Source organism: Anabrus simplex, chromosome 6, assembly GCF_040414725.1.
Source record: "Anabrus simplex isolate iqAnaSimp1 chromosome 6, ASM4041472v1, whole genome shotgun sequence".
Lineage (NCBI taxonomy): Eukaryota > Metazoa > Arthropoda > Insecta > Orthoptera > Tettigoniidae > Anabrus > Anabrus simplex.
This window is the reverse complement of record NC_090270.1, coordinates 114,512,984-114,532,980: the sequence shown is the minus strand read 5'-3', so window position 1 is coordinate 114,532,980 and position 19,997 is coordinate 114,512,984. Positions and strand designations below refer to the sequence as shown.

The following is a 19,997-nucleotide window of genomic DNA, read 5'->3' as shown; positions in this document are numbered from 1 at the left end:
TTTCACCCCTTTTCACCCCTCCTATTGGGATTTTCCAAAAAAAAAAAAAAAAAAAAAAAATGTGTTTCTTTATTTTTAATGAAGATTCTAAATACCTGTTTTTACATCTGTAAACTTTAAAAGTTTTGAGATATAGATGCACTGTTTTTAAAAATTCACCCCCCTTTTCACCCTCCCATTAATTGGATTTTCCAAAATCAAAAAAATACGTATTTCTTTATTTTTAAAAGAGATCAAAAGTACCAATTTTCAGGTCTGTAATATCTTCAGTTTCTGAGATATAAGTACCGGTATTCTGATTAAAGGCATTCAACCTCTTTTTCACCGTTTTTCACCCCTCCTATTGGGATTTTCTGAAAACAAAAAAATACGTGTTTCCTTATTTTTAAAGGAAATTCTTAATACCAATTTTTATTTTTAAAGGAAATTCTTAATACCAATTTTTACATCTGTAAACTTTCAAAGTTTTGAGATATAGATACACTCATTTTAAAATTTCAACTCCCTTTTCACCCCCTTACCAAAGGAATATCCAAAAATCCTTTCTTAGCGAGCACCTATATCTTAATATGAATCTATGCCCAAAATTTCATTTCTTTACGTCCAGTAGTTTTGGCTCGGCGATGATGAATCAGTCAGTCAGTCAGTCAGGACAAGTTCCTTTATATATATATATAGATTTACTCATTCGGAACAAATATTTCAGATTCCCTATGGGAATCAACATATATATCATCTGATAGCCAAGCAGGCATCAATTTTTGGTAAAGAGACAAAGTCTCTCATAGTGCATTGGCACTGCCGGTGGCTCCAAGTAGCCTACACAGTGGCCTCCACGGCAATAGCCAGCGCCTTGGTGGGTGTGCTAGGTACCGACTGATGAGCCCATCCTAGCACATGAGGGCGAAAAGCTGGCAACCAGGAATGAGTTCACTGGAAAATTTATAATGTCCAATAACGGACCATTTATAATTGGTATTGTAAATCAGTATCTTCGTGTCGCCCCAGCCGTCTTGTGCGCGGACCAGGTGTGGGACTGTGTGATTCTACATCGTTACTCTGCTTGGCAAAATGCCGAGGTTCTACGCGTAAAGTACGAATGCTCCGCATTGAACTGTGAACTCTTACTACCTATGACTTAGAACCAGTTTGACATTCATATGCAACCTTCGTCACCGCAAGAAGCACTTCAACACCAGCGGCATCATTGAATTTTAACCATATTCTGTGCGCAATTGCATTCCACATATGTTATTTATCATAATGTTGATTGAATTCAATTCAACATCAAGAATAATTACCTAAAAACACTTTAATGGCTTTCAAGTGCCCCATTCTAATGTATTATATGCACGGCCAAGTTTTAACACTGTGACCATTCCTCACAGGCAATTTCAACCTTTTCAAGTGATCAGTTTAATCCTCACATGTTTTATGTTATGTGCTTGTACATTGTTTTTGGACTTTTTAATGCCTTGTATAGTTTGTGCCATTGATAATGACTCAGATTTGGAATCAAAACTAATACCATGTATCAACAACTTGTAATGTAACTCATATTACAGAACATATTGTATTGAAAAGGTGGAGCCAATAGAATATAATTAACTTTTAATGTAATCTCAGTTCAAAACGGACCAATCAATATAAAATTTATATCCCATAACACCGAGGCATGCCAAGCTGTTACACCTGACGTGTTAGAACGTGCAAGGTTGTCTTTAAAATGTCGTGCTGAAATCTACGTCAACCAAGGTGGTCAACATTTCGAACACTTGTTATACTGAATATGCAGGGTACCCTACTTTCTACCTACGGACCATCATGTTGTAGTCCAACCTGGCTAAGTAACATCAGATAAAAAAGGTCCTTTTCAGGACCAAATAAAAATTCACTCTTTGGAACAGGATGACGTGGCCATATTACAGTCACTGTAAATGGCGTTAATAAAAAGAAAGTGTACCAGCCTGTGAACTGAACCTACTACCAGACAGCTTGTGTGATAACAATAGCAGGGATGTGTGATTTAGCCACCTTAGCTACCGCGAGCCGTTGTGCATAGCTAGCACATTGTAGCCCCTATAGACACTTCCTGTCCAAATGTAAGGTAGAGTTATTCGCAGCTGTGATCGTTTTGCACATTCATTATAGTTTAAGTAATAGAAACAACACTGCCACTAATGGTGGCTGTGATCGTTTTGCACATTCATTATAGTTCAAGTAATAGAAACAACACTGCCACTAATGGTTTCTACCATATTCGCGGACATTATATAAACGGTATAGTTGTACTAAGGCCATAACGGAGCAGGTAGTAATGTTTTTCGGATAACTATGATATACGCATTAGTTGGGTTACCTACCTCCGTAAAAATAAGGAGCTGGTGAACCACTCGGTATATTCTATTCTCTTAAAGATAAAAAATTACTCCCACTGGGTGGAAAAAAAAAAGTCTTATGCTTGCATACTTGTGCTGTTTTGCTTCTGAGCCCCAATTTCAAAACCCCTGCCTCCAGCTTGATGCCGTTAGGGGGTTTTGGAATGTTTCTAGAGATCTTGGAGGTTATCAGGTTCTCTGGTACAAATTTTTTATGTATCTAAAGTTGTCTGGAAGGCCTCATTAATTCACGTCTATTTTCAATTTTATATTTAACTTTAAACATCGCTGTATTTCAACATCCACTTATTAGTACAAAATAAATTATAAATAATATTGACATTGGATATGTAAAATACATACCGTCAAGAGGTGGTACTGAAACACAGTTTTCCTTTCTTGAATATCATTTGTCACTTGTTTTGTCTTCCCATCAACAATGTCAAACAACGATCGAACAATGACGAGGACTAGTTCTTTGCACCACATGCTGCAGAGATGGTCAGTAGAGAGCCACACAGTTGGAATACTGGGAGTCTAGAAAATTGAATGTACATTATATATTAAATTTGTTACTCTGGCAAAGGTATACAATTCCCACTTAGCCAAGATTAGTAGTGTGTGCCACACATGACAATGTTCTTTCCTTCCTAGTGCCTTTCCTTACTTCTTTACATGTTTACCAACTCTTGACTAAACACTCCAATGCATTTATATCAATTACTGTTCTGCACATGTCCTAGGTAGTGACAAAACCCAATAGTCTAACATGTCAGAAGTGCGTAGTATAAAGCCTCTCAAAGGGAATGTGTCCTCTCCTGGTTAGCATCAGAACAATGACCTATGGCAAAAAAAGTGTTTACTGTTCAGTAGTTGGAAATGAAATCTACCTGTGTTGAAATCCAGGAGCGACATCATATTTAATAAATTTCAGCCAATGGCAGTGCCTCCTCACTCATGATATATGGAAAATGTTGAACAATTTGTGATATTTTGCTATAAAAGTGAACCTATTTCTGAGGCGGGCTGGTGCGTCACTGGAAAAATTCGCAACTCTATGAACAATGTCGTAAGCTATTGTAAAAGAGAACTCAACAATGATGTGTGACAATAAGAATAATGTACACAGGGCACAGTCAATGCAATATGTCATGTAATCAATAAAAAAAGTTTTAGGAAAATAAATACAACATTTTTCAAAAAATTTGGAATGATCCACTATTTTTGCCAGTCATTATAGAGAAGTAGCATTTTGGTGCTGAGCAGTATCAGTTAGAGATATTGGAAGCAATAGATGTGTTAACATATCTCTTAGGTTGCAGTAGTTCACAAGTTGCTTTGCATCACACCGACACAGATAGGTCTTATGGCGATGATGGGATAGAAAAGGAGAGGGAAGGAAGTGGCCGTGGCCTTAATTAAGGTACAGCCCCAGCATTTGACTTGTGTGATAATGGAAAACCAGCTTCAGGACTGTCGACAGTGGAGTTCAAACCCAATATCTCCCGAATGCAAGCTCACAGCAGCTTGCCCCTAATCGTACGGTCAACTCACTCGGTGGAAGCAGGAGTGAAAGCAAAGGTAAGATGTCTTATCATCAATGAAATAAAAAGTAGGCATTTTAGGTAACCAGTGACATTTTTATTTATTTTTATTTATTATGGCTTCTTTCATGTGGCGAAGTTAGGGCACACGGCCCTCTCTTACACTTAACCACAATACAACAAATAATATTAAGGTTGCCTATTACTAATTACACTACTTATACTATTTCCTAAATTAAGCTTAAGTTACACACCCACAAAATATGCAGCTTATTAGCTTGTTACTTCAGTCCTCTTTTCTATCTCACACAGACACTTGCACACACACTTACAATGTACACACTTATCAACTACCCTTACGTTTACATTATATGAAACTAACAGAAACAATTTTTAATTTTACAATTACCAATCACACGCACACAATACACACCAATACACACTTCAATCGGTAACTCTCAACAGGAAGTCTCGGCAAGATATTTTAAATTTGAGGAAGGAGTCAATGCCCCTGACACTTACTGGTAGGGAATTCCAAAGCCTGGAACCGGTTACAATGAAAGATTTATTATACACAGAAGAGTGGTGAAGAGGAATAGCTAAAGTGGAGCCCGAGCGAGTGTTACGATTATGGAAGGAAGAGAGGAAGTGAAGTTTAGATGAAATATACTGGGGGGAGTTACTATGCAGGAGTTTGTGTATTAAGACAAGTATATGATATTCATGTCTCTTATCAGGTTTTAACCAGTGCAGTGCTTGATAATAAGGAGTAATATACACATCATATCTTAGGTTAAAAATGAATCTAAGGCAACAAATCATAATATGCTGCAGTTTCCTAGTTTGTTCTTTAGTAGCGTCTACCAAGATAACATCACAGTAGTCAAGGATAGGAAGAATTAGGGTCTGTGTTAATCTTTGCCGCATGTTTAGTGGTATAATATCTTTATTTAATTTCAGTGGGTGTAGAGTAGCAAACACCTTCTGACTTACATTTTTGATATGTTATGTCCAATTTAGAGTTTCAGTCATAGTCACCCCAAGATTTCTCACTGTTTTACTGTACGGAATTGTGCTAATATTTATTTGAAAAGGAGGAATGATCGAATCGTTGATCTTGTGTAGGAGCTTCTGGGAACCGACATGATAGCTTGCGATTTTGATGGATTTATGAGAAGTCTGTTTGCGAGAGCATATTCACTAAGTTTTTTCATGTCATCATTTATGCATTTTACTACGTTCGGTAATTCGCTTAAGCTGCAATGGTAATAAATTTGGAGATCATCAGCATATAGGTGATAATTACATGTTTTTAGAGAAGATGAAATGTCATTGATATACAATGTAAAGAGCAACGGTCCTAAAATACTACCTTGTGGCGTGCCAACTTTCCTTGTACGCCATTCTGAATTTCTTTCGCGAGTTATCACGCGCTGCCTCCGATCTTTCAAATATGACGTAAAATCTTCAGTACTAAAGGGTCAAACAAGTAAGATTCCATTTTCTTAATTAGTAGCTGTAAGTCTATTGTATCAAATGCAGCACTGAAATCCAGTAGCATTAGTACTGTAAGTTGTCGTTGTTCAATAGCTAGTCTGATGTCTTCTGTCACTTTAAGGAGAGCAGTGGCAGTGCTGTACCCTTTCTTAAAGCCCGATTGTAATGGGTCAAGGAGAGAATAGTTATTTAAATATTTCAATACTTGCTTGTACACCAGTCTTTCCAAAGCCTTAGAAAGCGCTGGAAGAATAGAAACTGGGCAATAGTCAGAGGTCAGTTTAGGATCGTTTACTTTGGGCACTGGGATGACATTAGCTTGTTTCCAGAGTGCAGGGAAAGTTCCATTTCTCAGACAGTAATTGAATATATGTGTGATAATCGGGAGGATAGTGCCTATTATATTATGTATGAAATGTATAGGGATGTAATCTACTCCTACTGCTTTAGATTTAATAGAGTACAGTACTTTTTTAATTTGGTTGCTAGTGACCTCTTGGAATGAAAATTGAGGACGGTTAAGTGGAGGGATGGCTGGTTGATTCGTATTTAATTCTGCCTGATTGATTGGTTTAAACGCGATTCGTTCTTCAGAGAAATATGTAGTAAGCTCGTCTAGGAGAACAGTAGTTTCACGTTGCTGTTGTTGGCCTTTTACAATACCAAGAGAGCGTAGTTCTTTCCAGGAATTCCTGGCATTCAGTTTACCTGAAAGACAGTTTAAGTACTTAAATTACTGATTTCTTGCTTAATTCTGTTCCTAAGTACCCGATAGTTTTCAAAATCGGATTCGTTACGGGTACGTTGTACCGTCGGAACCATGAATAACGGCGAGCCATCAAATTCTTAATTTCATCATTTAACCATGGGCAGGGGGGCGACTCACTTTCACTTGTCGTTTGGGAGCGTGTATGTCGTATAGACTAGTAATGAGAGAATTTAGTTTGTCTATTTTTGCGTCAATATCGTCTAGTAGTAGAATATCATTCCAGGGTAGGTTGAAGGCTTCATACTTCAGTTGATTTAAATTAATATATCTTATATTCCTACAAGTGGTGAACTTAGGTTTGTATTTGGGTATGCGAAGAGAATAGGATAAATATACTAGGTCGTGTGTTGAGATCGATAGAACAGGAATTTGGCTGTGATTTAAGGCTTTCTGGGGATTGTTTGTTACGATTAGATCGATTAGTGAGTGTGAAGTATATGGTTGGTAGGATTTAATGGGAGAATCGTAAGGTTACAGGAAAATAGTATATCAAGTAGTTTGTCCTTCTGAGCTGATCCTTTAAGTTTATATTTAAGTCTCCTAATAGTACGATATGTTCGTAAGTTGGTACTAGGTTGAATAAACAAGCTTCCAACTCAGTCATGTTCACTATATCTGGAGGTTTATAAACTACGGCGAAGAGGACTTTCGTCCCTTTAACGGTGATCTCCACGAACATGAACTCTGGTCCCGGTTGAGTGGCATTTTGTGATGTGCATATTACTCTACCTCTCAAGTCATTTCTGAAATAAAGGGCTACACCACCATCTTTCCTACCGCCCGTTCTATCCCAGCGGACGAGTTCGTAATTATTAATATTTACCATGGCGGAAGGGATAGTAGGCCTTAGCCAAGTTTCACTAATACAAAAAACATGTACAGTACATCATTGTCGTTAACAATTGAAACATGTACGTCATTGTCGTTAACAATTGTGCAGGCATTGTCGTACAGCAATCTGACGTTTATGCCGACAAATGGAATACAAGGAATTACTCGCCCGTTAACACCTCAGTGTATTGGAGTGCATTCAGAGCACATCTATGACGACAAACTCTATTTGAGCCTCAAAGCTGATACCAGCCCAGACCATATGTACAAAGCCAACTCAGCATGGTTAAAATAAATGAGAATTTTAAGATCCACAAAGGTGCCCAGCAGGGCTGTATACTATAATATCATCCATGTTCTCCAATGTCTATGACGAGTACATAATGAGAGCTCCACTTGAGGAATGGGATAGCAGGTTTCCTGTTGGTGGTATAAAGATATCCAACCTCCATTATGTACATGATACTGCACTCATTGCTACTGATGAGAAGGCAGAACTCATTTCTCGGTTCAAATCTGTCAGTGCTCAAATGGGACTACAAATTAGCACGAACAAGACCAAAATAATGATTGTTGGTAGAGCCGAGAAATTAGCCAGCACAGATATCTTCAAGAAATTGCATAATGTCTCAGAAATGCCATATCTTGGTTCACTCATTTCCAGTTCAGGTAGCTGTGCTCCTGAGATTAAGAGAAGAACAGCCATGGTAAAAAATGTAAGGACGAATTTGTCCCATTTATGGAAGGATTACTCTATCTTATTACCAATGAAAATGCGAGTAGTAGTATCCACTCTGGTACACAGTTCAAAAAAATTAGGTGAACATGATCTGCAACATCTACTATGTGAACGTTAATTTGGTAGATGGGGTTCCAATGGTCGTACAGCAGACCTTAGCTACTCAGGGTATGTCAAATCGAAGTTATACACCATCTGTAGGCGTAGCCATGCATTAATCTGTCAGGTGACCCCTCAAAACAAAGTGAATAACAGTGCGTCTGTGTGTCGTTGTGAGGTACACAGACTAATGCGGTCATTTGAGCATATTGTACATAAACCAGCACATCCCAAGAGACATCTTAACAAGGTTCACGTTGCAAGGGCCGTCACTTTGATCCAGGAAGGATGGACTTTTCGTTGTGTTGCTGTGGACCTCAATGTCTCTCCGTCAGCTATTCAACGCTTGTGGAATTGTGGAATTGCTACAACGAGGCAGGCCAGTTCACATGGAGGGCTGGACAAGGTCGTGGACGCATGACAACCCCACAGGATGACCGCCATCTGACCATTTGTGCGTTGCGTCGTCCTTCAGCAACTGCCAGAGAACTGCAACAAGACCTCAGGAGGGTCACTGGAGTCACAGTGTCTGACCAGACAGTAAGGAACAGGTTAAGAGAAGTGTCCTGTTTGAGTGCCCCATTTAATGGAGCAACATCGCGCAGCTTGCCTTCTGTTTGCCCATACCCACGTCAACTGGGAACTTTGTCAATGGAGACCTGTGTTGTTCACAGACAAGTCCAGATTTCCACTGACACAGCATGATGGATGTCAATGTGTATGGAGACACTGTGATGAGCAGTACATGCCAAATGTTGTCCAGGAAGGCAACTGACTCGGACAAGGGTCTGTGATGGTGTGCGGTGGCATCAGTAATGATGGCCGTATGGATCTTGTCGTCATCCGTGGTAATCTTACCGCTGCAGGGTAAATCAAGCAGATACTGCTACAGCATGTGTTGGTTGCTGCATATGGAGTTGGCCCTGAATTTGTACTCATGCACGACAATGCCCAGGCTCATATGGCGCGCATCACCAGAGCTGTCTTGCGAGAACTGGACATTTAAGAGATGGAATGGCCAGCAGTGTGTCCCAACCTTAATCCAATCGAACATATGTGGGATAGACTTGACAGAAGTGTTCGTGGGCATCCTGTTCCACCATAGACTCTCCAAGACCTCGAACAGGCTCTCATTGAAGAATGGGACCTGATATCGCAACATGACCTCCATCGATTTATACGGAGCACGCCACGTAGGTGCCAAACTGTGATAAATGCTCGTGGAGGACATACACCATACTGAAGCTCTCCCACTGTGATAAAAATTCACTCTGGAGGACAGTTATCACTTTCTTTTCACCTTTATTTGGACATTTCCATTTGTGTTCTGAAATGGAACGCGAATCCATTGATGTTCTTTTGTGTACTTCAATGGTAAAGAATAATGGTTTAGTTGCTAATATACCTGGGTAAGAGGTATTGTTTTGTGGAGCATGGCATACATTCAAAAGCATGTTTCCCTAATTTTTTGGAACTGAGTATTTTCAGCTTTTCTTTGTTGTCTGTTTGTGCTACAGACGTGAAAGAAATCGAATCTTTCGAAATATGGTGCTGGCAAAGAATGTTACGCATATCCTGGACAGCATTTCGCACCAATGGTTCTATTATAAACCAACTCAACCCCAGAAACAGATTATCATCAATATGTAAACAAAGAGTTTTACAATCCTTTGGACACACTATGCGATGAGAGAATGACAGCATACAAGCACTGATCATTCTTGGAAATGTTCCTGGCAATGTGGACGAGTTCCCACTTGATGGTTGAACATTTCCAAGAATATACCAGAGTTAAACATCTTTGGTGCAGCATGTCTGGCCGAGGACCGCAAGAGATGGAGACACTGATCAATAGCCTCCTCAGAGATCGTGATCCTCAGAATTGAGGGAATGATAAGAGAGATTCTCTTTTCTTTAATCATAGGAATTTTTAATATTCTGTTTATATAGTTATTATATGAATGGGTGCTCGCAAAAACGGGCTAACCAACATTTTGTCAGAACAGAGATAAGTCAACTTTTGCAAATGTCAAAGAACAAAAATTATACCATTAAAATATTATTTGTTTCATTATTTTATCTTGATGTAGTACCTTTAAATTATCAATACCATACATTGGAACTGTATTAAAAATGAAAAGTGCTTGGAAAAATAGGAATATAAAAAATGGAAGAAAATTGACTTCTGTGTTGACCTAGCTATAGTTAATAGTTTACCTTAGATTCGTAACCAAACTTTATTTTATGATCACACAATACAAAAAAGGTGTTGTTTTATACAGTAAACTAGACATAAAGATGCTGGCCCCCCGTGGTGTAGAGGTAGTGTGCCTGCCTCTCACCCGGAGGCCCCGGCTTCGATTTCCGGCCAGGTCAGGGATTTTTCTCTCGATCTGAGGGCTGATTCGAGATCCACTCAGCCTACATGATTAGAATTGAGGAGCTATCTGACGGTGAGATGGCGGCCCGGGTCTCGAAAACCCAGAATAACGGCCGAGAGGATGCGTCGTGCTGACCACACGACCCCTCGTAATCTGCAGGCCTTCGGGCTGAGTAGCGGTCGCTGGGCAGGGCAGAGCCCTTCCAAGGGCATAAGTGCCGTGGGTTTTTTAGACATAAAGATGCTTCAGACTTATTTTGAAATATGATATACAGTAGCTTTCCTTCATGGGACAATGATCAGCCATATGGGTCATATTCTAATGCATTGGAAAATGATTCCTCAGTCACCTCTTGGCCATTGCCAGCTGTCAGTTCTCTGTAATACTGGTGATATCTTGCAGGGACATATTCAAGTGGCTCAAGCAAGTCCTTAAGCTTTGCTGGCTTTATTGGCCTTGTAACACTGTACTTTGCTAACAGCTGAACACTAGCAAGTGATGGCCGACCACCATTACTGTTCTTTCTGTGAAGGTCAATACAATCATATTCCTCAACAATACCATACACATATTTTAAAAATACTTAAATGGCACATCTTTCATAAATAGTATGCCTGAAACTTTACTAATTAGTACTCTTTGCTTATTTACAGATACCATTCTCTTGGTTAATTTTTCTAGCAAAGGTTGAGTGCTCACAAACTTATCACTTGTCATTTTTACTACTTGAAATGGATTTCTTACTCTAGTTCTTTTTACTAAATCCTTCCATTCATCTGGCACAAAAACACAAGAAACACCCACAGCCTCTAGAATACATGGTGATAAGGTTTGCTAACCTACGTATACAGCAACGCCATCTTTACGACCTCCTCCGTAAACGTCTGTTAGCCCGATTTTGCAATAACAAAACTGGCCTAAATAAAATAGCATAAAATTCAAAGCGTTGTATCTCATCACACAGGATTGCCTCATGTTAGTCCAACTCACAGAAGATACTTTGAACCTTCCACAATTGATGGCAGCACATAACTATTTTTTTTTTTCAAATTTGTTGGTTAGCCCGTTTTTGCGAGCACCCATTCATATGCTCTCTTGTGAGTTGCTGGGTGATTAGATTTATTTTTAGTTGTAGTCACTGATTGTGTTAAGGGGCCCATTCACAGTCGAGCCAGTTGGCGAGCCGGTTCGTGACCTTAGTCGCACTGACTGGCTCGAAGGTGTTCTTGAGGGCTGGGCTCGAGGTTGGGTCCGTGCTGGCGGTTCGACAGCTAAACCGGCGAACCTGACCGGTTTGCCAACCCGTCAGTGTGTGTGTGTTTGGCCACTACCTGACCGGCTCGCTGTGGTTTTGTCTGTAGCTTAATTTTATTTCTGTGTGAGTTAATTACGCCTACCTCAAATAACAATGACTTTTGAGGAGAATAAGCAGTTCTGGGAAGAATTTATTGAAATGTACCAGGCGAGTCCTGGAGCTTTCCCATCCTTGCGCCACGCAATACCTTCCATGTGTTAGTGCGATAACTTCTCCCTGTCGCTAGAAATTGCAATGTTACAATAAACTTCTTTTCAGCACTGATGGTATCTCTCACGTGTGTCTCCTGTTTCTCTATGTTTGGCCGAATCAACTCCAACAATTCGCAAAAGCTGTCGCTGTCCATACGCAGAAAGTTCTTATAATCTGCAGGTTCTTGTACACACAGAGTTCTTAATAGGCTGACGTGTGAAAATCGTGGTTTATCTCTCAACCATTCCTCCATCCACACACGTTTCTTCTTCTTTTCTTCATCAAAGCACAATAAAGCTGCAACAGCTACAGCCACTTTGGAATGTTTTCGTTGGGCCATAACAAAAACTAGGCAATGCACATACTATTTGCAATACAGACTGGCGGACTGGTCTGCCAATAGGTTCCTCAGTGTATGGTCACGGTCAAGCCAGTCGGGTTTGGGGTGGGGATTTTATATAAGGACTGGCTCACCAACCGGATCGACTGTGAACGGGCCCCTTTAGTTTCCTGAATATTTCAAACTCTACCTTACTTTCATTTTTTATTAAGGTGAGATGCAGAAAATTTAATTTTTACCTTCATGGTGAATTTAATGTTATTATTGAGCAAATGTTCAAAAATGTTTTGGAAGTAGTGAGATTACCGTTTAAAAATACTACCATGTCGTCAACATGATGGATCCAAAGTCCTATTTCTTTTTCATGCCTATTTAAAATAGGTAGTTTAAAGTTATTGAGATGAACATTCGCTAAAAAACCTCATAAAGACCCCCCCCCCCCCATGGGTAAATCTGTTGTCTGTTGAAAATGGAATGGAATAAAGATTCCGAAAGCTGGTTATGATTTTAAATATTTTATAAAATGTGCTGATATAGACTGTATACAGTGTTCAATAAATTATTTCTTACTGTCTTGAGAAAGTTTCTGGCATGGATCGCAATAGTGTGGCAATCTCGCATAACCTGAACGGCCAGGAACCAATCGTCCCTGGCAGTTGTAGATCTCTGATGGCCTGATCCATGTCTTTCTGATAAGTACCAAGTTCATAGTATTGTCTGATGCTGGATACTTCCAAATGATGCATGAATCTCATTAATGCATAACATATGCTTCGTCCATCCTCGATTACCATAGTAACTCTCACAGTGTCTAAGTGGTATCTTTACTCCACAAATGTGAAAGAGAAACTGACAATGTTTCGTTACTTATGGCAAGTATTATACCATAACTTGATATTATAACAATAGCTTCCACTCTGGTACCACAAAAAGGTTTATTACCCATGAGTGCAATAAATTCGGCACCAGGCACTTAAGGCTGAAAAGCGGCTCAATATTTGTTCACAATTTGGCTTTGTGTTGCACCGGGTCTTATGGCAATGAAAAGCATCTCCTGGAGTGGCATTTATGATCTCTTATCTATAAAATAGTTGAAGCTGTGAGCTTGCATCCGGGACATAGTGGTTTCGAACCCCGCTGTTGGCAGCCCTGAAGAGGGTTTCCTGTGGTTTCCCATTTTCACACCAGGCAAATGCTGGGGCTGTACCTTAATTAAGGCCATGGTTGCTTCCTTCCCATTCCAAGCCCTTTCCTATCCCAGTGTCACCATAAGACCTATCTGTGTCAGTGTGACGTAAAGCAAATTTTAAAAAAACGTTTAATATTTGTTTTTTACTTCATAAAACCTCCTCAATTGGAAGTAGTCTCAGTACAGTGATGTTTGTTTCCAATCAAATTTTTATAAAGTAATCCTTTTTTTTTTTTTGCTGCTCCATGTATTAGAAAAGAACAAGAATTTAAACCTGTTGGAAAAGTTGAACAAGAGGTAAATGGCTTGTGTAATTCAAACTCAGATTAGTAAGATGTGCTTACTTTGCTTACTTCACCCTGGGACCTGTGGAAATATCTTTTTTTTTTTTTGCAAGCTGCCTTACGTCACTCCGACATGGATAGCTCTTATGGCGATGATGGGATAGGAAAGGCCTAGGAGTTGGAAAGAAGCGGCCGTGGCCTTCATTAAGGTACAGCCTCAGCATTTGCCTGGTGTGAAAATGGGAAACCATGGAAAACCCTCTTCAGGGCTGCCGACAGCTGAAGTTTTATCAAATATAAAATAAGAAATTTTGTTACTCATGACAAGAATTATACCATAGCCTATATTGATATTCTATCAATAGCTTCCACTCTGGTACCACAAAAGGGGTTAATGTTAATGACTCAAAAAGAACACTGGTAGCTGGGGAATTTCATTGAAATTGAAATTAGGATTATTCCTCTGATCTAAATGTATAAAAATGCTTTCAAAGATGCTAAGTAATTTGCCTTTATTTGTATTAGTTCTAAAAATTTATTTAAGACATGCAAATTTTGTATGAATCTCATTAACACATAACAAATGCTTTGCCCATCCTCAATTACCATAGTAACTCTCACAGTGTCTAAGAGGTATCTTTACTCCACAAATGTGAGAAAGAAACTGAAAATGTTTCGTTACTTATGGCAAGAATTATACCATAAATTGATATTATAACAATGGAACTAAACTACTGACAAATAGAAAGATGATGGTTATAATACATTGTCAACATGGAATAAAAACTTGATAGTTAAAATAGTATGTTGCTCCAATTAAACTCTACAAATAAAGAGAAAAACGAAAATGAGTAGGAAAGATACTGGCTGCGCACATAAAGCTTAAAGGTGAAAACATTCAACGTGTATAGGTATTCAAATACCTTGGGAGTATGATTTCCAGCAAGGGTACTGCAGATAAAGAAATAGTTAACAGATTGGCTAGCAGTTCCAACTTCTACAACTTCATAAGACATCTACTTTAGAATAACAAGTGCCCACGAGAACTAAGATGACTGTTTTTAAGTCATACTTTGCGCCCATTCACACATACAGTCTAGAAACATGTACACTTAAAGAGAGAAAAGTTAGTAAATTGCAAGCATGTGAAATGAAGTTCCTACGAACTACCCTCCAAAAAATAAAGAACCATGTAAGGAACGATGACATCAGAATGGAACTGGAAGTGGACTCGATAGAAAAGAAGCTAAGGACTTCAAGACTAACATGGTAAGGATATGTAAAGTGAATGACTGGCACAAGAACACCATATGAATGCCTAGAAAGAACGGTTGAAGGAAGAAGGCAATTGGGGAGACCTAGGAGGAGATGGCTACACCAAATGAGAGATGATGTGGAGAGAAGAGGAGGGAATGGGAGTCAGTGGTGAGAGAGAAGGCATTTCTGGAGAGACAACGATGGCGAAGGCTCGTTCAACACCACCCTATCCAGCATGCTGGAGGAGTTCTATGATGATGATTATGCTGATTGAATGCAGGAGAGTAAATTAATAGGAAATAAATCAGGCTTACTCCATGCAGCTTATTGAAAACTGAAAGCAAAATGTAAAAAAATGTACATTACAAAAGGAACAAACTGACTGCCAAGCAGGTCAACTGTCAGCTGGAGGAATGGGAGGGAGGAGACATGAGGAAATCATTGGAGGGGAAATTTTATCGGAAGATTTATGAATGACAGGATGGGTTTTAACATTTTTATACTTATCAAGAATGAATATTAATGCCTCAAAAATAACACTGATCAGCTGGAGAATTCCATTCAAATTGAAAGTAGGATTATTCCTCTGATCTAAATGTATGAAAATGCTTTCATAGATGTTAAGTAACTTGCCTACATTTGCTCTATGTAGACTCAATAAATTGTTAATGGATGTAAACTGATGATTAACATCTTTGCAATTTTGTAACATTAATTGTAATTTTTAACTTTGTAATTTTTTTCAAGGCTGAAGAAGGCCCAGTGGGGTCAAAATATGTACCTTTTAATGTATTAGTTATAAAAGTTTACTTAAGACGGAGTGTATTGAGTATACTTTTATTGTATAATTTCTTGTAAATCTTAAAGAAATGCGCACATAATAAACTGGGTAATCATTACAACCAGACTGCCAAATTAAGTACCATGAAAAATGGGCCAGGTTTTGACTGGTAGTGGCTACAGGACTGCAGATGGCAGAAAACATCCAAGCTTTGGTCTTAAACATGTGATTGATATTGAGTTGTCACACTTGTTGTTCTAATCGCTATGCTATTAGCTATTACTATGTGGCAGTCCTAGGATTAATGTATAAAGGCACGATTCTATCCTTGTCTTACCACAAATACATCTATTTACAAGAACTGTACACAACAGATTACTTCACAGTAGTCCAAGAAGTATAACAAGAACTTACCAAAATATTGATATCAGCTTCAATTGCTTGTGTTAGACCAGATCTCACCATCAAATCTCGATGACCCCCTCCAATAGAGATAAGTGTAATGTGGCTTAGGCTTTCAGGCTTCTTCAAAATCCAGTACTCATTCACACTGGTATGATATCTAGTCAAGAGACTATCAATGGCAATAACAGGGGCTCTGTGTGGTGTAGCAAGAGTAATAATAACTTGAACTAAACTGGCATCAAAATCAGGATTTAAAAATAATCCCTTAGCCACCATACCACCCTGGAAACAAAAAAACAAAAAGCAGTTTCAATTTTATGAGTTATGAAATTCTCCATTTTTCAATGAATCACTATCAATATAAAAGTAAGTTGGGTTCAGGACAGTAGTAGTAGTAGTTGTAGCAGTGGTAGTGTCACACAGACCTAGCTGGTGCCTCTGTGTCAGTGCAAGATGATAACGATGATGATGTACAGAATTATTGATCTTCTCATCACTTGGAAATATAATACTCTATGGACAACTGCCCTCTGATTCCATTTCTATATTCATACCATTAAATATACTTATTAGAAAATATAAAGGAACCCTCCTCTTAATCATTACAGGATCAGTAACACTTCACCTACTCTAATTCTCTGAGTTCTATTTTCTAGAAATTTAGCCACCCATTCAACCAATCTTTTGTATAGTCCAATAGCCCTCATTTTAGTCAGTAATCTCCCATGATCTATCCTATCGAAAGCCTTGGATAGATCAATAGCGATACAGTCCATTTAACCCCTTTAATCTAAAATATCTGCTATACCTTACTGGAATCCTACACATTGAGCTTCATTGGAATACCTTTCCTAAACCCGAACTGCCTTCTATCAAACTGGTTAGTAATTTTTCAAACGTGTCAAGTATAATCAGAAAGAATACTTTCCCAGAGCTTACAAACACATGTCAAGCTGACTGGCCTGTAATTATCTGCTTTATGTTTGTCACTCTTTCCCTTGTATACTGGTACTACTATTGCAACTTTCCATTCATTTTGTATTGCTCCTTCATCTAAAGAGTAATCAAATAAGTATTTCAGATATGGCATTATATCCCAACTCATAGCCTTCAATATATTCCCAGAAATCTTATCAATCCCACCTCTCTTTCTAGCTTTCAACTCTTGTATCCCTTTGTAAATGTATTTATCATAGGTAAATTTCAGTCACTTGCCACTGTTAATCTTGGACATTGTCCTTATATCCAACTACCTTTACATTCTGGGGTGTCCCTTATTTTTCAAAGTTTTAATTTTGCAATGCATAGGTTATTGTTTTATTCATTTGGGCCTAAAACACCCGAAAACAATTTTTCTCCTTATTTGGAACAGTGCAACCCATGCAGACTTGCGCGCAAGCATGTCCATACAAGTTAAGTCACAAGAGTGGCACGCTCTCATTGTTTTTGCTTATCGGGTAGCTATCACAGATTGTTTTATATTTCTAAGATGTCAGTGGAACTAAGGAGCAATAAAAAAAGCATTTTCTTGGTTGGTGAAGTAAACCACCAAATAACAGGCGCAAAATTACCATCTAATCGTCAAGTTCTCGCAGTTCTATTTTTCAACATACGTGAGGTTAAGTTGACTGTTAGTGAAAGGGCATATCTTGTCATTCGGGAGTGCAATATATTCTGGGAAAAGGCTAGAATACCTATCAGAGCTGTGCCTAATTGTGTTAAGAAGTTAGTGGATCTTTATCAGGTCTGGCAAGAACTGCAAAAAAGCAGCAAGAAGATTCAGGATATTCATAGGCGCCGCAAGAGAACTTTCAACTTGAATTAGATAATTTATTTGATATCGCATATGCTGCTGCTCTTAAAAGAATAAAAATTGAAGAAGATAAAATATTTTTGCAAAAGCAAAGAGAGCCGGGGTGCCTAGTGGGTGTTGACAAAAAGTTGACTGATACTGAAGAAAGGGCCAGGCTGAGAAAACTCGCAGAAGATAAAAAGAGACTAAAGCAAATGCCTTCCGAGAGTTCATTGGAATCTGCAATTTAACAGACTTTCGATACACATGAAGATGTATAACAACAATCCACAAGCTCTGAAGAAAGCCTGGAAGAATCTCTGCCATCCACATCTCAATCTGTAAGTTCTTTAGCTATGGCGACAAGAGAGGAAGAAAAGATTTCAACACATCTAAATTAGTTGCAACTTTAGACAGATGTCAACTAAGCATCAGAGATTCTGTTTATATAATTCAGTCTGCAGTAGAAGCACTTGGTCTTAGTTCTGACAATTACCCGATCAACAAATCTTCTATTCAACGCATTCGAACACAAATGAGAAAAGATAGAGCGAGATCCATTAAATCTGATTATCAGAATAACGTGCCCAAAGTAGTTACTGTTCATTGGGATGGAAAACTGTTACCTGCTCTGGATGTAAGAAGTTCAAAAGAAGAATGCCTATCAATTATTATTTCATATGACGAGGAAGAACAACTTTTTGCTGTGCCGAAGTTAGACAACTCTTCCGGCAAAGAGCAAGCGAAAGCAGTGTCAAATACCCTTCATGACTGGAACCTGGATGATAAGGTACAAATAATGTGCTGTGATACAACAGCATCTAATACAGGACGCTTGAACGGAGCTTGTGTGCTTTTAGAGCAAAAACTAGAAAGAGAGTTGTTACTCTTTACTTGCCGCCATCATATTTATGAACTGGTGCTCAAAAGTGTGTTTGAATCAAAGATCCAACAAATCACTAGCAGTCCTGATATTCTGCTGTTCAAAAAGTTCAGAGACAACTGGAAGAATATTAATCCTAGTGCCATCGAATCGTGCACTGATTTTGTCCAACAACACCTCTGTGAGGTAAATATTGTTGAATTGGTGACTTTTTTAACAATAAGCTGGCAAAATCGACTGTACAAGATGATTATGAGCTCGCTATTGTTTTTCTGGGTGGAAACATTAAAAACAAAATAAAAATCAGACCATCTGGTGCAATGCATCAAGCACGATGGATGCCAAGAGGTATTTACTCCTTAAAAATGTGTTTACTGAAGTCCCTGTTTAAAATGAGCGCTAAGGACAAACAAGTTTTACAAGATGTTTGTTTATTCATTGTGGCAGTTTATATGAAGCCCTGGCCTGGATGTAGTTTGGCGATAAAAGCGCCGAATCAAGATTTTTGTTTTTTAAAGACCTTAAAAGATTACGAGAAAGTTGACAAGTCGATTTCCAATGCGGCTTTAAACAAGTTCAGTCAACACTTGTGGTACTTGTCAGAGGAAATAGCCATCCTTTCAATTTTTGATAATGAAGTTGATGAGCAGACTAAAGGAAACACTGTAGAAAACTTACAAAAAAAAAGCTTTGGTGATTCCGGAAAGAGATATTGTATGTTCCATCGAAATAAGAGATGTCTGGCTTTCTATATGGTACGTAGTAGACTAAAATAAATAAATAAATAAATTTGCCGTATGAATCCCCTAAGGGCTATGGCCTCCTGCAATACAGGGACAGTGCTCAGTTTAGCTCATCAGGTGAGCAGGTCCTGAGACTAGTAGTGTTTAATCTGGTATTTAATTTAGAACTTATTTGTTTCATTTATGGGCACTAGAAGTATTTTTTTTATCTTGTTTCAGGGAAATCTTTGAGCGATTTTGTTTCTGTCAAGAATAAAGATTTATTTTCACGACTGAAACTTGAGTGGTTTCCTTCAAGAAATTGTATCTTCATGGAAAGACAACGTGGTGTTTGTGGAACCTAAAAAGGTTTCTACCTTAAAAGCAGTTAATGACACAGTTGAAAGAGCTGTTAAACTAATGACACCGGGCGAGTTAGCCGTGCGCGTAGAGGCGCGCGGCTGTGAGCTTGCATCCGGGAGATAGTAGGTTCGAATCCCACTATCGGCAGCCCTGAAGATGGTTTTCCATGGTTTCCCATTTTCACACCAGGCAAATGCTGGGGCTGTACCTTAATTAAGGCCACGGCCGCTTCCTTC

The 19,997-nt window shown here is 38.7% G+C and overlaps 1 protein-coding gene across 4 annotated transcripts in view; it reads right to left on the bottom strand.

The window, feature by feature from the left end:
* Positions 1–19,997, bottom strand: part of PGAP1 (GPI inositol-deacylase) — a 202,261-nt gene that overhangs the window by 153,662 nt on the left and 28,602 nt on the right. For all 4 annotated transcript variants that reach the window (XR_011018454.1, XM_068228327.1, XM_068228328.1 and 1 more), the window contains exons 4-5: positions 16,011–16,283; positions 2,742–2,915 (exon numbers count right to left, since the gene is read on the bottom strand). Coding sequence is in view for 3 of the 4 variants with exons in the window: in XM_068228327.1 (XP_068084428.1) it covers positions 2,742–2,915; positions 16,011–16,283 (447 nt within the window). In the remaining variant the exon portion in view is untranslated. The remainder of the gene's footprint in view (positions 1–2,741; positions 2,916–16,010; positions 16,284–19,997) is intronic.